The 17,829-nt window shown below is 44.4% G+C and overlaps 1 protein-coding gene across 1 annotated transcript in view; it reads right to left on the reverse strand.

The window, feature by feature from the left end:
- Positions 1-17,829, reverse strand: part of LOC124415022 (protein Wnt-5b-like) — a 45,077-nt gene continuing 27,248 nt past the window's right edge. Inside the window, exons 3-8 of the mRNA XM_046896261.1 lie at positions 16,973-17,238; positions 14,498-14,678; positions 11,173-11,284; positions 5,464-5,566; positions 714-881; positions 1-621 (exon numbers count right to left, since the gene is read on the reverse strand). Of these exons, the coding sequence (XP_046752217.1) occupies positions 434-621; positions 714-881; positions 5,464-5,566; positions 11,173-11,284; positions 14,498-14,678; positions 16,973-17,238 (1,018 nt within the window). The 3' untranslated portion in view covers positions 1-433. The remainder of the gene's footprint in view (positions 622-713; positions 882-5,463; positions 5,567-11,172; positions 11,285-14,497; positions 14,679-16,972; positions 17,239-17,829) is intronic.

Here is a 17,829-nt window from a genome sequence, read left to right on the forward strand (position 1 = left end):
ATTTGAATAATCGATCAACTCCACCCGTTCAGTGATATACTTTGATTGAGAAACGTTGTGGTATGTATAGTTAATAATAACTCTACAGAGAAATTGGAAATATCCATTTAATGCTAGATTAATTAAATACTGTGCTGAGATTTCTTAGTCACCGTACGCCATCTTTTTTCCTGTGCACCACGTACGATGTATAATGTACCTCGTACTACTTGGCAAGAATACAATAAATAGTGTAATATCATACTTTTACAAGAAGATACATCTCGCGTATATTTAAACGCAGTGAGTTCAATGAAACAAAAACAAGACAGTAAGTATGCTGCATAACTGATTTAAAACATTTTGCGTCATTGTATAAATTACGTTGCTTAATCTTCTCTGGCGGATGCATCGAGAAAATGACACCCTGCTCGTAATAACGGCACCGAGGCAGCTACTTGCACGTGTGCACGTCGACGCTCTTGACGCATGTCTTACACTCGACAAAACAACACCAGTGAAACTTGCACTCGCACCTTTCCTTCACTATCGTCTTTTGAGTGTTATAACCCCTTCCGCAGCACAGAAGATTACATCCGTCCATACCGGCTGACGTTCGGTTGCACACTCGCCCCTGGGTGCCTGAAAAATTATGGAAAACCACATTCACACCGTGATCGATCGTTCGGATATAAGATGTAAGGCGATTCCCCGCCTCTCCTAATTGAACTCACCTAGGGATCCCATGGTCAGATTTCTGAGACAATAGTTTGGCGAATCTTCGAGGTAAACCAGGTCGTTGGCAGTCGGGAGGGTGAAGCGTGGGTCTCGGATCGAGAGACGTCCTCTTCTGTTTACTCGAACTTCGGTTGCCCCGTCGTACTTGTCGAGCAGGTAATCACCTGGAATCACAGAATGTGTTAAAATGTGAAAAAAATCTAAAAGGTTCCTAAACTATGAATAATAAAATCCTCAAACTCAGATTGCTTTAAGTGTCTTTATTTTCTTAAAAAAAAATCCTAAAAATAGATATGATTTTAGACCATTCAAGCTGTAACCCCTCCTTAAATGAAAAAAAGGACGTTTCGGCGCAATCCACGTCGTGTTTATCTCGTTCTCTAGGTTGTCATCCAAATTTGAATCATGGCTCGACGCAGCTCGATGACCCGTGCATAAACGGCGTTATACGCAACTTCTCCGCTTCTCTCTAATTTCCTGAGCATCCTGCAGCGTCCTTTTACGTCTTTATACATATGTGTATACAGTATACAGGCAATAATTTTACACCGCATCTGACTATAATACACGCACGTATGCAGCCACGCGTGATATATTAGCAACCGCGTATGTATAGCATAGTGGGAACAATTACGCGAGACTCGTCGTCCTACGCCAAAGAAGGATCAAATTACCTACTCCGGCGATCAGCATAAATGGCGTCCGAAGTACGAGCTGCGACGGTGCGGCGCGACAAGGTGACGAATAATTGCAGATTACCAAAACTGCGCGTAACAATTACATTATCATAATTCTACCACGGACAAGAGAGGCACGTTATGCTGTTCCCGCACTTCGTCCCCCACCCCCACCCCCGCCCCTCGGCATGTACGCTCATCCGTATGCCCCTGAGTCCCTTGGTTCTCCCATATGCTTACCGCGACACCTAACAGGTACGACCGCGACGGGACAATGCTCGAGGTGTAATTTGACGGATAGGCTTCGCGTAGCAGACTCACGTATTCCTCGTATAAGGCAGCCCACGGTCGACTTCGTCCATGTCCATTCCTGCAGGAGTCATGGATCCGAACATACTTTAACATTATCTCAGAAACAAAGTGTAAACGCTAGGCATTTCTTCGTAGGAAAATTTACGTAACTACCCAATGACCCATTGTAAAATGCTAACTCGGTGCTCAGACGAGATGTCGAAAATGTCCAACCTCAAGGGATGATAAACTTGAAGATCAGACGGCGATACGGTGCAGAGTAGGAAGGAATCATTAACGGACGATTCAAAGGGGTTCGCGAACCTTAAAGAATCAATGCAATCTCCTGCTGAAGTAGAGCAGTGTCGATAGAATACCCGTAGAGTGCCATACGATTCTCGTGTGGGTGTGGATTTTACGGAGGATATACTTTAACTGGCGGTACGTTCGATGGTCGCGATCAATCGCAATGTCTGGAGAATTTTTGGAATTCGAAACCCCATTGGATGGAACGCGTGTAGCTGCTAATGGAGATTCGTGATCGTCCCGCTCTATCGGTGTCTTTTCCCATCTTTTTCATCCTCTTTCCTCTTCCGACTTTTCCATCTGCACGCAAGTAACACGGCCTGAAGGGAGGAGGATGATGATCGCTGCCATTAAAACGCGTTGGGAATTGTCAGTTATTTTTTTTTTCCGTTTCTTTGTTCTTACTACTTTTTCTCGGTTGATTTTGTCTTGGATAGCATAAGAGGGTTAGATACACGCATGAGCAACAAAGCAGTATCAGATTTTTACCAAACTAGAAACACTGTTTTTTTTTTCTGTCCAGTTGTTTTCGTTAAGATCGTCGTAAACTCCAATGAAAGGATCCCTCAATTTTGAGAAACGTCTCTTTTTCCTATACGAGCCAATTCGACTGATCAATTATGTTGATCCCTCAAAGTTGATGCACGGATACTTCGTGACTTGAAACCATAATTAGTATATTCCGTATTAAAAACCAACTGAAATTTATTAGTCCTTGCACAAGTTTCTTCCGTTTCTCAATTCATCTCCACAGAGCCTCTGTGGCAGAAGTTTGCAGACACGGACTTTGCCTGGTCGTTCGTCGATCAGATACCTTATACATATATATATATAAGCTGTATCAGTGATCTTGTGATCTTGAAACACTGTAGCAGCGATCAGCAGGAAGTGACGGAGGTATAACGCTACAGGGTGCAGGATGACCGCGAGTACAGAGTCAGACCTCACACGCCGTTGAATACAAAAGAATTACCTGCCCAAAGTAGGTATCGGTATTTTCAGTGAAAGGATAGCCGAGATAAAGACTAAACGCTGCTGCCTCGGTGAAGTCTGTGGCGACTTAGTATTCATGGGGTATTAGTTTTTGTTTTTCTCGAAATTTTTTAGATGCAAGGTACACGTATCGAGATTACAAGGAAATCAACGAAATTAGGGTTCCGTTTCGAGATAAGCCTCCAAAGAACGATACCCGAGGTCTTTTATCCTCGTGCTTCATCAGTATCTTCTACAATACGTGTCCATTTTCGAACGTCTTAGGTAACGAAGAACTGTAATCTAGTGATCGTATATACTCACGAATCCATGCAGTGAATTTTTCCGTCTGAATTTCTTCGATAGCAGAAAGTTATGGCAATACTACGATGCCCTGTTATAATTACGGGAATAACTATTAGAATACCTCGATTATTATCAAAACAACGAAGCAAACGTTGATACCAAAAAGTCATTCCATGTCCTAGATTCGAACATGGACCTTCGCGTGAGCCTGAGCAAGATTCCAACATCGAGGAATATCGAGAGAAATATGAGTCGCGGGTCCCCACGACCTTTGACATTGGAACACCTCGCGGCGCGCCCCCGCAACGCAGCGCAGCGCAGCGTCGAAGGTATAACGACGTGTCTTGTAGGAAGAGATGCGAGAGTCGCGGGCTGCATGTCTCGATAATTATTATAAATGTACTTTCGTCGAATGGCGGTTGTCGCAGACCGCCTACCACCACCCGTTCCCCGCCAGCCGGCCCTGCGCCCATATCCACGCATCCACGGACACCCATTGGGACACGCGCGTTTAGCTTCTGCTGTAGGTTCATAATTTTTAGGTCAGGTATATCACGTTTTACCTCCTGACAACTTATACCGTCGAACCGAACTGGCCACTATACATGTGTGCGTTCGTGAATAGAAAACAGGAAATGGACTCCCGATCGGCTGCGTGACAGGTTGTAGGTAATGATACTATAAGAGAAGAATCGGGAAGACGGCATTCGCCTTGAATCTCTTAAACTAATCGTAGGTAGGTAAGCAGGTATAGGATTTCGCCAGTGTCAGGCTCTGCACTGCAGTCCAGCTATACGGTGCATTTTTTATCTAGTCCTGTAGGTACCTGCTGTTCGGTAAGCCTGCAGTGCATAAGCAGTGATGCGCGACTGGAGCAGAAGTCAACGAACCCTTTCTCCTGTACATATTATTATTTCCCGCGGGTGAATTTCTTTACTTACGCGAGATAAATCCGTTGCACAATTGATTTAGCGTCTAATTAACCAAACGAATACATACCAGTCTGTGTACGCGTCGGTACATAAATATACGTACAATACACACACACATGTAACATAGAGACGAGTATTGAAGCGCGGGAATGGGGCACCCGAAATTCCCGAGTACGTGGAGTAGGTATCAGTTGGACGTCCCATAAAACCATAATGCGATAGGTTAAATATACGCCATATATACGGAGGTACGTCGATGTAACACACCTGCGTGCGATACCTGGGGGCTATCTCTGGGTCCGTCCGGGCCCCGTTCCTGGGTTCACGATATTGGTAATTAAAAGGCTTGTTTAGATTAGAACGGACACTTCTTGCCCCGCGACTTGAATTCTTAATCAACCGCGGGCTATGTTTATGAAATGGTGGAGATTTTTCAGTAGGTTCATCTGCTAGGCGGCCCTGATTACCAAATTCTACCTACAAGGGTGCTGATCCCTAAGCTCAGAGCCGGGGGTCGATATTCGGAAACAATCGAGGAAAGATGGAAAAAATCTCCGAATTTCACCTCCCCTCATTCCTCTTCCATGCATACATATACCGCACTGACGTTATTTTACGTACACGGGCCACCCTTTCTCCTCGGGCCTTATCGCCTCCTTCTTTTTATAATGTTACATTAATTCAACACCCGTCGGTCAGTTTCGTGTTGGTCTTCGAACGAAACTGTACTCGCCGCCGATATCTCCAAGAGGAAGAAAAAATATCTTCCGACCTAAACTAACGGTAAAAGCAGACGGTTTTCTGTACAGGAATCACAGCGAAGACCACAACAATTATTTTATAACCATCTGGTGTATGAGCAACGACTTTGAGGGTTTTGTGAAAAAAATATTTAACATTATATATGTTACGGCCAAGCGTTTAGAGACTTCCTACTTTGAAGGAGAGTTTTAAACGAAATTCGTAATTTCGTACCAGTAACTGGTAGATAACGCTAAATTCCCATAAAAAAAAACTTGATGAGTTAGATAGGCATAAGATACGACACATATTTCAAACTGCATGGTTACAATCTCAAAGCGACTTTGCCTCAACCTGAAAAGTTCTAAAAATTGTGAAAATATTCATCACACCCAATCACGAATTGTTGTGAACTTTGATCGCAAAGTATCAGAAACCGAACAACGGTAACGTGTGATTGAAGCACGCTGCTGCTGATTCTTGATTATGTAATATAGTAAAAATTGTCGTTGTATTCTCACCAACTTCCCTGAAGGAGGCGAGCTGCTGCCAACACGTGATGAGGCTGCAGCTTCCAGAGACACCGTGGCACTTGCAGGTTACCTTCGATTTCTTCACAACTGCCTGAAAATTTTAAAGACATTCATCAACTTGAAACTGATGGACATAATGCATAGAAGCAATTCATCCAATTACGATCTAGCGGTAAGACGTATTCATATTTTATGGGTAAAGTATAAATATTAAAGTGACTTTCCATACAATATCCCTACATTATACCGAACGGAAAGAGACAAGGAATTTAATTATAAGTGCAAGAGAAGAAGGAAGACACGTGTATGTAGGTTGCAGAGGAGAGAGGAACAAATTTTTTTCACTGGAACACTTTGTCGCTCCAGAATGACAAGAAGGATGCGATTGTAGACCAACAATTGAGTCCGGAAAAATTGATTCTCGGCCTATATTAGGAAGCCTCGACTGGTCCCATTGAGAAGAGTGTTTATAGTTGTGAATGAGCGGTGGCAAAGGACGATAAATCATTGCTCACGCAAGAGCACGTGGAGTATCCTTGTTTCTTAAGCTATGCGCCGGCGGTCCGTTGCACGGCGTCGTTTGCCTGAACTTTCGGATCATGAACCTATCTCTCTACAAGCCTGCATGTATCCGCTTAAGATTGTTAAAATCTCAAGAAAAAATCATCAATAAAATCTCATCGTAATAAGGAGAAAAAAAAAAAAAAAAACTCCCCACTGCCATACCTTTTTCTTTTCTTTCTCGTTAGTTGTAGCTCTCCGTTTTTCTTATACATGCTTTCCTTGATCGATTACCAACTTTCTTCGCAGATTCATGTTATCGTCAATAACGGACGATCTTCTCCCAAGAGTAAAATGAATAAATTGACGATACTTTATACGAAACATCCGGTCTCGATCAAATTAAGATCCCGCTGTATATCGTGAACCACGATAAATACACAACGCTTGCCTAACGAGAGCAGGACTCGGATGAAGTTGGATGTCGGCGGTCCGAGGAGCGGGTGCGGAAACGTTTCGTAGTCGGCGTGTGTCCCGCATGTCCGTAGGGTGTAGGTATAATACTTACGTCCGGGAGATAATTCCAGCCGGCCGGGCGACGCGACGTCGGTCTCTTAATTGGGACGAAAACGAAACGACGGATCGATCGATGGATCGAAGACTGATCGGTGGATCGATGAGTCGGTCGGTCTGCGAGCGATTAAATCTCCGGCGTGCCGCGGCGGCGGCAGCAGCGAGAGCAGACTCGACATTCGCCCCGTTGAACTCGCAACGTCCCCCCTCCCCCCCTCCTCCACGGTAATTCCATCCTTCCCCGGGGTCCATACGTGCAACGTAGGTAGAGGTGAACGAAGGAGGAGGAGGAGGAGGAGGTACACGCGGCCGGCGCATCGACACGCAAACGTTTGCTTCCCGTGCCGTGCGGTCGGCTCTTAAGATTAATTCGACACCTTTTAAATATTTAGCTAACGTGACAACCTGCGGCCCGATGTATGCATATGGTATAAATTACACGCATACGCCAGCTTAGCGACGCAACGCCCCAATCATTGCGGCAAAATTACACAACCGATAACTTTTCACTATGCGACGAAAGTCCAAACAGCGGGCGGCAGGACTGCGGCTTAATTGCCGTGCGATGCTTGATTGCGAGTCCTGCGGAGCTTGAGCTGAAAGTAAGCCAAACACTTTCGAACTATTACGCAGTCGGTAATTGTCACGGGTTAAGACTGTTTATCCCATCTCTAACGTCTCTGAGAATTTCTGATTCTATCTTCATTAATCATCGCCGGAACAAATTCTCTACATTAAGTACATTCTTCCGCTGTCTGCACTGAATCAGTTCGTAGAAAGAGTTCCTTGATTCTTTAGACTGTCTGCGTAATCGATAACGCAACATGGTGAATTTTATATGTAGGCATATCTTATATATGTTTGAGATGCATCTGTGCTTTCATCCGTCCTTTTTCCCTCTTCCCCTTGAAATGCTACGGCGGGTATGGGACCCATGATACGTGCGCCACGCGTCCGTTGGGCCATTGTCAACGCAACCGGAGATACGTAGGTATATCTGATTATGCAAATTAAACTAAATTTGCATGCAAATTGCGGGCAATATATTTACTATTCGTTACCATGCGCCCGCATCAAATTACCCAAATCACCCGAATCACGGGCAAATCCTCTCCGTCTATCTTGCATCAGATGCACGACGGGTGGGGCGACTAACCATCACACGCAACACCTCGTCTTTATTCTTTGTGAATTAATTATCCACCTATAGTAAAGATTGATTTAAAACTGCAATATCTTCTTCTCGGGCCGACCCAACAACAAGAGTGTCACACACAGTATATACCTCTCGATGTACAAACGACATACCTATCGTAAAATATATTCCAAGATCGCGAATTTTAACACGATTGGAGGAAGCAGCACGCAAGCAACGTCGTATAATTGCATTCGCGAGGGATATATATTCGGCATTATTATACAATCTGGCAGCGTGTATCGTTCGCGGTAATTACTTCTGCAGGTAGGGCCGTATAATGTATTATGTATAATGTTGTGTGTACGAAGAAAGTATTTGTACCTACACGCAGCGTGGCCGTAATCACGTGGACCTCCGTGACTCGGGACAAAGCCCGCAAGATTATTGTCGCATTGTCTGACTTGCAGTAATTCTTTCGAGCCCTTCGTTTTTCGTTTCTTCCATGCGTTTTACTCTCATTTGTACTTCTTCTCTCTCTCTCTCCCTCTCTCATTATATCCCCGCGGACTTGCAGCGAACTAACTCCAAGGAATTAATTATGATTCTCATTGTAGTCGATCGCCGTATGCACCTCTATACATATATTCGTCCCCCTCTTATAACGTACACGAGACGATAACTTATTCAATTATTTTTACTCTCACGGTGGTAAAAATAGAAGAAACTCAGTTTTCCTCTCTGCCAACAGTTGATTTATTTATAAAATGAAAATTCTATCACACAAAACAATCTTGCTTACTGTGAAGAATATCTCAATAAACATTCGTAATATCTGACTTGACCTGTTACCTAGCCAAACCTAACCTAACCCAACCTTTACCTACAAGAATCCAGAGAAAAAAATAACCAAAATCGGTTCGGTAGTTCTGGAGTTACAAGCGAACATACGTCGAACAGACTTTGAGTTTTATACGGTCGAGAAGAAGACACGGCATAATATGGAGGCGAGCTCTAGCCGACGTAGGAAGAACCGATAATAATTTAATAAAACTTATTACTGCATACATTGTATATTCATACGAAATATGCACGTGCATCCGGGCCAGGCTTTCTGGTTATGATAATTGTAATTTACGTTTACGAAATATCGATTGAAACGCGGTGGGACCGAGGCTCCGCCGTTTGACGACACCGGCAATTGCGTGCAGGTACGCTGTACCATCTTCACATGCATATATAGTGGCCGAATAATACGGACAACCGTCGCAACGCCACCCACGCCTCGCCCTTAGAATTCTACAGCTCGTCTCAGCCCAGACAAAAGCGATTGATGACGTCGGTTCGAGAGTTTCAAAGTGAAAAGAAAGGATCGGCTACGCCAGGCTTTGGGCCACGCCATCTTGCACCCGAGGAAAATCCCGAGGCTGAACACCTTAGTCGTGATCTTACACCCGAATTGAGCGAGATCATTTCAATACTAATCCGTGCACTGATTGTGATCGTCGACGAAATGGGGCGGGGTTGAAGTTTTGAATTGAAACCGAATTTGAAACGTTCCGAAAACGCCTGATTCAGACTTATTTTATGGCGAAACTTAAAGTAAAGAAATCAAACTTTGAAGAAACAACAAAGTTTAGAATGGTCGGAAAACCGACGGCTCAAAGTTCCGAAAAATAAAGTTCCGATGGAGTTGAATTCCGAAAATTAAAATATAATCAAACAGCGTAGTTCACTCAACGAGTGGGTGTGATAAATCAGAAAAACCGAAAATCAAAATGACCAGGATTTCGAACTTAAAAATATCGAAAACCCGAAACAAAAAACGATCAAAGTGGTGAGATCTCGCCCAGCTAGAAATTCACGGAACTGCAAATCTTCGATCACTCGGAATTTCGATCTTTTAGATTTCAAATTTTCTCATTTTCGCACTTTCGGAAATTTTACCCCGGACCATTCAGAACTTCGATGTATCTTCAAGGTTTGGTTTATTTACTTTATATCTCGCACCAAAAATTCCGAAATTTGGGTCTTCGAAACTTTTCAAATTCTCAATTTAAACCCCCCTCCGGCGAAATATCGACAGAATTTCGAACGGCTTGTTCGTCGATGACAAATACCGTAATATGGTCAATGCTGGTGACGAATGAAGAAAATATGCAGATTCAGTCGACTCCAATTCCCAAATTGTGTTTGAGTATTTCGTCAGTCACGAAAGCATTTTTGCCGTTGCAGAGCCTCGCCATTGAAATCAAACTCACGACGAGCCTGGCATTCTGTCGGAGAACGCTAATTCGGTCTTTTCCACCGATTTTCGTTTGTGGGACTGATTCCTTATCCCCGTCAAGATCACCGTAGCTGTTCTCATATCTACTGCCTAAAAAAACGGTACGATTATGCAAGGACTCGAGATAGCGCGAGGATCAAGCGTCCCGCGGCAGTAATTAGAGAGAGATACGAATTGAATCGAAGGAGATAAGGCGGCGGACTAGAAATACAAAGAGGGAAAGATAGAAGGAGAAACAAGAGCCGCGCCGCGCCGTGCGCTTTGTGTGAGGCGAATATGCATATATCCGTTTTCTCTTTCTGCACTTCATTCTTTTTTTTTCTATACTGTAGGTATTAATGTATAAGCCATTGCAACGCCACGTAATCTGATCTAGTTGGTAATATTGTGCCGGTGCATAGAATATAGAGGCACCCAACCAATTCCATTGGCGTACAGCCGCCGTGCCCGCCTATTGCGCACTCGCTGTAATAACCGCTTGATTGACGCTTCCAACGTGAAAGGAGGTACTTTTGTGTCTCGCGATTCACGATCTGACTTTTCGTTTCATACGATCTAATCCCTCCACTATTATTATACCTGTTTAAACTTTTTATTATTCGTCGCCGATCTTTAGAGAATTATTTTTCCCACCGACAATGAGTCCGGCTGTATAGCTAATGTAGGATATTGAGAAATACACTTTGATAAGTCAGGACGATGTTACGAAAAATATGGATCAATTTCAAGCCTGGAAAAACTCGGGACTATTTAGTGCTTCTCGGGACTAATAGTTTGCATTTATTGAACTCGTCAGTTAATTTAGACGAGCATCAAAGATTTTAGAGAACGTCGTAGATTAAATTTGATGGTCCTTTTATTAACGGGGCAATCAAGAAGATAGGTAGAGTCTTGCTTCGGTCACTTATTCGACGAATAGATGAGAGCATAAGTTGTAGAGACGTTTAGGTTCGCCCTGAATTCCCGCAACGATTAAAAATTTCAGTTTTCGATCACTTAAAATTAATTCAATCTACTTCTATGAGTGAAGAAACGGTCCGAATAATGGAATAAATAGATTCTCTCTCGGTATTTCAGTGTAAAAAGAAGTTGACCTAGTATGTTTAAGCTGTGCGACAGTTGGTTTATAGACATCTCATTGATCGGAATGATAGTGAAATTGAAGTTTACGATCGAAGCACAGCCTTGCAGCTGAACTCACCCTGCGGCCAGCCTCGTTGTTGTGAAGGTTCATAAGACTTCTGCCCTGTTCTCGGCTGCCCCTTTTGTAGCTTCGTTCGCGTTCCCGAACGTCGACAAAGCCTTGAGTGAACCTGAAATGTGAACGAAAAAACCATTAAATTCCACCCTGGCTATATAATTATCTCAATAATTTATTCCGAGGGATGTAAATCAGGCTAAAAGTTTTTCGCCTGGATAGTTTTTAATTGCCAGATATTTCCGAACCAGAATCAGCTGCAAAGAAACCCACCTTGTATCGCTGCCAAGCAACACTTGCAGGGGTAAGAAAGTGAAAAATGGTCGAACGGCACGCCGGGCGGCTGAAGGGGTGCGGAGGCCGAGGGGTGGAGCAGCGATTACGCGACACTGGTTTAATAAATCTCGACGGGATCTGTCAGTGATAGATAAGTGTAATATTCGCTGTATGTCTGTTGGCGCGAGTTGTCGTCCGGAACGAGGGAGAAGAGATGAATCGTTGCGATGACCCGCGTGCATGCCTCCTTTCGTCTCCGTAATATAGCGTCAGGTTTATTTGACAAGCGGTTTGAATTTTCCTTACGGATCTTCAGCCCTACGAGGACACAACTAACAACGCCAAATTTCCGACAGCGAGAGCAAATCGTAGCCAATCCGCAAACTAGCAATTTGGATTCTTTGCGAAAAATTGATCCGCAGTTACGAGCTCTGAAAGTTAAAGTAGAAACGACTGTTTTCGTTAGTTTAGCACCATTATAGGTACGTACGCATCAAGTATGCAACTTGTCCCGATCTCTTCGGTACTGAAAATCGAAAATTATCCCCGGAACTTGATGATGGATGGCCTGTTGTAACGTGTTCTCTGATTAAGTAGATCATTTTAACGGATGACAACGAGCTCCGTGACTATTATCACATGACGCAGTGGTCGGACGTTGCTTATCGCTACGATTAATACTCATCGTCTGAACTTTAAACTTTGAAAGGCAACGATTCTCTGCTGCACGGCAGGCGTGATGAACCTATAAAACCGAGTGGAAACTCAGACTGAGAAGCGATACGCTTATGGAGGATGAAGATGTCAACGACGGATAGAATTTCACGGGGTCAAACGAGACGTACTCGCTTCCAGCTGACATCAACGATTGGCTTATTTATTTACTTTTTATTGTGGCATGCAGGCATTAATTTGACCGCAAGCTATGGTGCCTCAGTGAGGTATAAATCTAATCAATTATCGTAGACTGCGCAACTGGTCTATTCCGTGTACGAGTGTTACCATGCATTACGAGCCACTAGTCATTGCAGCTGCAAACTGATTAGTAATCGGCACTATAGTTTCGTCGATCCATCTCGATCCTTTCAGCTTTCCTCGAATTTGGTACCAGTCTTATAAATTGGCCAGATCGTGATCAAGCCTGCGTAATTACCTGATCGCAGGACCAAAAAAAAAACATCCATTTCTTGAACTTGCGCAAGGAAAATAGATAACCAGGAATAAAAGAATTGCATAGAAAATTGCAAATGGATAAAAAAAAGAAAAATACATAGATACCTAAATCAGTGACTGCGGCACGTGTTTGTGGCATCACATTCGTCACGCCGGCGGTAATGGAGCCGTTATTTTAATTAGAAGAATTACAATTTATTACAGTTTTAATGATTTAATGGTGTTTGAGGTCGGGACGGTGAGCGTTCATGCATTTTTGAAAACTAATAGCACTGCAATCGTGTACAGGCGTGCGGTGCGCCTCCATTACATAATGTCTCAGTACGTACGTATAAGGTGCTTATACAGAATCGAGGCCTGAAACAAATCGCGTGAACAAAAGCGGTGCTGAACTGGGGGGCGATGGGGCTGCGGCATCGGGAATAATGCGCGTACCTAGCTATATTCCTATTCCTATTCCTATTCCTATTCCTATTCCTATTCCTATTCCTATTATAAGTGATGCGTGCGGTGGAGGCCGGGCCGCGTCCGGCACCAGGGGCGGATTTAACCCGTGACGAATTTTGGCCTTTTTGACTCTACGTCGCGTAGCCCCTGCTCAACCGTGCGAGTCTAACGAGACTGACTTCTATTGCGACTTTAATCCCCCTACATGCGACAAGTCAGGGTCTTGGGGAATGGGAATTCCTACACCCGGCTTGCAGCCCGATCCTCGCATAGTTCGTGGCACTGCAGACTGGCTTCACTAACCATTATTTGCTTTTTCAACTCCACGTTTGTATAGGCCATTCGTTACTTGGGAAGAATTTTAGTCAATATATGTTAGGTGACGTGAACCGAGAATGAAGTTTGTGAAAGATTGATTTAGGAATAGACTTTTTTGCCATGAAAGTGAAGTTGAAGAAAAAATGCCGAGAAGACGGTATCATGAGATTTAGAATGTGCGCAGGAAATATTGGTAATTATATTTTCAAAGAACAACGTTTCTCTTCTTCATCTTTTCGTTTATAGTGCACGGTAAGGAAATGTTGAGTCTGCACAGGTTTTAGAGTGTAGAGTTGAAATATAAATTTCATCGCTCGGGTACCTTCGGATATTAGAGCCGTGGGTGTTACCAAAATGGCACTTAAGGCTCTCCAAAGGGCAATCATAAAAGTGCCCAGGTGGGAATTGATAATAAATTTCAGTCGTGATGGTGGTGCGTCGCCGAGGGAGGGACGAAGACCCGAAAAGAAGGCAATTCGAGGAACGGTATATGAATACACAGCAATATGACCGTACACGTTTATACTTCTTATATAATACTCGCGATGAGACAGAATGAGAAAAAGAAAGAGCCAGCGCTGCACGGAACTCTTGAATGAATGGAACTTCAACGAATCGATAATTAGTGAAGACTTGAAACACAAGCGGAAGTATTGTAATTCATTAGGAAGATGTAAGTAATAATTTTCACATATGACTAGTTGTTTGAATACGATTTTGTATTTTCAATTTTTCTATTTTTGAATAATTAAATTTTCGGTCTTCCAAGTATTTTAATTTGGATGCTTTTATTGAGACTCTTTTTCACTCGAGCTAAACTGAATCCTGACAACCACCCGATTTCTCCTTTGCACCTCAAACTCTGAAAGACAATATTGCTAAAACGCTATTCTTTGTGAGTCCCACAGAAATTCTCCCATATTAAAAAGATTCAACAAAATGTCATTACGGAAGCCGATCGTAGACTGCTTATGTCAATGCTTCACAAAACGTGGTAGGGACTAGACAGGCACTACTTGTGCAATTTGCCGGTGCGCGTACATCGATCACACGTGTACTGTGATGCATATTATAATGGTGTCGGTGTGAGTGAAGTAGCTAGAAAGATACTCACTTGTAGCCGTACTCGAGATTGTCGCCACAGCCGCCCCAGATCCACTCTCGATTAAGATCCCTCGGGCGTCCGCTCCTCGAGCATCCGCAGGACGACAGCTGGCCATCCCTGCAGGCACGGCTGACGGAGTATACGACACCAGCGGCGGCCATAGCGTGGACGAAGGCCGTTTCTCTGCTGGCTGAAACAAGGAGGAAGGAAGAAGACGATCACTTTCGACATCGTACCTTCCCCTGCGTCCCATGACCATCTCATCCCATCTCTCTTCCATTTCCCTCTCGAGGATCTCAGTGCTCTTCCGTATCATAATGCAGATTTGAAACGAGAGCTTTCTTTTGCCTGCGACTTCGGAACGATCCAATTAATCGCAGCTTACCCCGGGACAAAGAGGACCTCTGAGGACTAGGCTCTCTGCTCGGCTATTAATAACGGTTCAATTGTCACCGGCAGTCGAGACGCCCTGCAGCCAACTACCCCATGTCCTGCAGCGCCACCCCTGCCGCATGAATATATGCAATAATATATTCTACGCACTCCTCTGCACCCTGTACTCGGCATTCGCTTGGCCTGAAAATGCAGCAGAGATTAGGGGCTTCAGACGCGTGATCTATGCGCCAGATTTTCCGTTTCTATTCCATTTCTCCCTTGTGGAAAATCCCTTCAAGAATAAGCCGTAGCTGGCGATACGCGTGAATGTACATGCGAGCATAGTGCGAACGATATCACAACGCGAGTATCTTCCTCGTCTTTCTGTTCGAAAATAACTGTGTACAGTCAATATGAAATTGCGAAATTTCAAAGCCAATGGACTCTGCGGCTGCGATGCACCTTACAAGTGAATCGGAAGGGAAAAATGTTGCCAAATCCGTTTCTGTAAGTGATCGCTCGTACAAACAAAGGTGGCAAGCTATAATGTTTTATCGACACGTATGATAAACTTTAAGGACATTGGACATATGTGTAACTCCAACTTTCAACACTCTGCAAAGTAACCGATTCCGCTCGAAAGGTGAATTAGGTTTTGATCTCCTCCAGCCGACATGAGAGAATGGCGGTCTTCTGCTCTATTCCTCCTCCACCTTCACCGCCACCTTCTCTTTCTCCGCTTCCTCTTCTTCGTCGTCTCCTGTGCCGCGTTGCAGGCGGAGCGTAGAGAGGAAGAGGACGAGGAAGAGGAAGAACAGGACTGGCTGGCGAGGACGTCGTACACGACTACACGAGACAAGACAATGCCGGGAATAGCGGTAAGTATCGCGACGCGCGCGCGTTCCTCAGTCTCTTTGATCTCGCCGCGTAGCAGAAAGCGGTTGAGCACCGAGGCTGGTTCTACAAAAGGGACCCTCGTGCAGTCCCCGGTCAGTCAGTCAGCAATCCAGCTCCAGCTCCAGCTCCAGCTCCAACTCCAACTCCAGCCTCCGCTCAGCAATCAGGATTAGAAAGTATCGAGGACGATCTACGCGCGCACGCTTCTGCGGCCCGTGGACCGCGAGGGCTTTGATCGGACGCAACAACGAAGCGGGATTCCATCCATCCCCGTCCAGCTGGAGCTGTCGAAGGAGATTATTTGGCGACTCTCTCAGAGCCAAAGGCGCAGCCTGGCCAAGCAACCGGTCAACCTTCTTCTGCAAATCCGTGACGGTACTTTGGTCTTTTTTTTGTCCCGGACTCACCCGCGAGCCCCGCGTGGTGATCCACATCGGTTGTATAAGTTGTTGAGAGTTGAGACCACCAGTTGCTTCGGAGAGAGTTAGGTACAGGATCGCGAAGATGATCCGCGTGGATAAAAACCAAAATCTTTTATCTTGGGATCGTTCGTTTCACAGTTTGTACGAAAGAGAACATTGCTTCTCGAGTGCTGACGCGTGACTTTTAACAAGTTTTCTTCAAGACGCCGAGTCGAAAAAGTATTGACTATCGGTTAAACCGTATCTTTGTGTATACTCACCGAGCCTTCAGAATGAGCAAGTCGTGAACCTAGCTCTGGTTATTAGAATGGCCCAATTTGCTATAGCTTCGTCAAGAAATCTCACTCACTGAAAGGGCCTTAAAAAATAAGTAGGAGAAAATTTCACGTGGCAGCAGTGCAATTAATCAGGTTCTACTACTGCCTGCGCTTCACGGCAGCCTGTTGCTTTCAAGATTTGAAAAATTATCCTATTACATAGCGGAGGTAGCTGTATAGCGAATTGATAGCACTTTTTAATTTCATTTCCTTGTCATGTTCTCCAAGAATAAGAGAAACTTCCTTGGAACGATGTATTACTGCTCGCAGCGAAGTTTGCGGACCTGTTGCAAGGTGAGCCTTTCTCCTTTGGTCAGATGGCTCAGCAATTACCTACCTACGGTGCTTGAGCTGTCCAATTTAACCGGGATAATTATTTTTAATCTGCACTCAAATATTTATCCCCTCCGCGAACGAAGAGCGATAAATCAAACTCCGAGGAAATAATAACGAGAGCTTTAATACGAACTCACCGATTCCGAGTACCGGACCGAAGACCGTCCCATCCTCGACTGTCGAGCAGTTCCATCTTCTGTCACGGAATTGGTGCTGACACTCGGAGATTCCGGCCCTCGCGCCTCGTGCCACGCCGGCCATGTGATCCTGGTAGAGCTGGCAAAGCCTCCCCTGGCCTGGGGAGAGACCGTTCAAGTTCGCACAAAGCGGCGAAGCTCCCACTTCGTACACCTCCGTCGTTCTCATGGCCTCTAACTGGCGAATCCCCTGCAAGCCTACGTTTCTGAAACATATATCAAAAAAATCCGATTCGATCAATCGATTTTCACCTCAAAAGCAAACGCCATTTATTCCCTATTTACCTCAAAGTTAACCCTTTTATGTTCATTTGGAAGCAGAAATTGTCAAAGCAAGACCAAAAGCATTACTAGGCGTTGGAATTTGGAGCACGAAGTATACGAGGCTCGTAATAGACTTTTTTGTCCACGTGCAGCTTTCTAACGGTTTATGCTCGAATTTCGTTCGGGTCAATTGCGGCTATTGACAAATTGGGTTAACGTAAAAAGTCGAGAGCGGAGACGAGTCCGGGTGCTTTTACTCTGAGCTGCAATTCATTTTAGTTTAAAATCCTATCAGTGATCTAGGCATATCTATGGTTCCGAATGGTCTTAGGCTGGTAATTATTTCGACACTAGCCGACCTTTTCACGAGGGAAGACACCAAGTGTAAGTGAAATAAGACCATAGCAGAGGCCTTTTTGGTATGACCAGAATCCAATTCCCCGTATATTTTTCTTGCTGTTTAACTCCGCCGTCCTCTTAAAAATTATGCAATTTCATTAGAAAGAAATTACGTTGGAATTCCGAATCGAATT

This window comes from Diprion similis, chromosome 2 (assembly GCF_021155765.1).
Source record: "Diprion similis isolate iyDipSimi1 chromosome 2, iyDipSimi1.1, whole genome shotgun sequence".
NCBI classification, from domain to species: domain Eukaryota; kingdom Metazoa; phylum Arthropoda; class Insecta; order Hymenoptera; family Diprionidae; genus Diprion; species Diprion similis.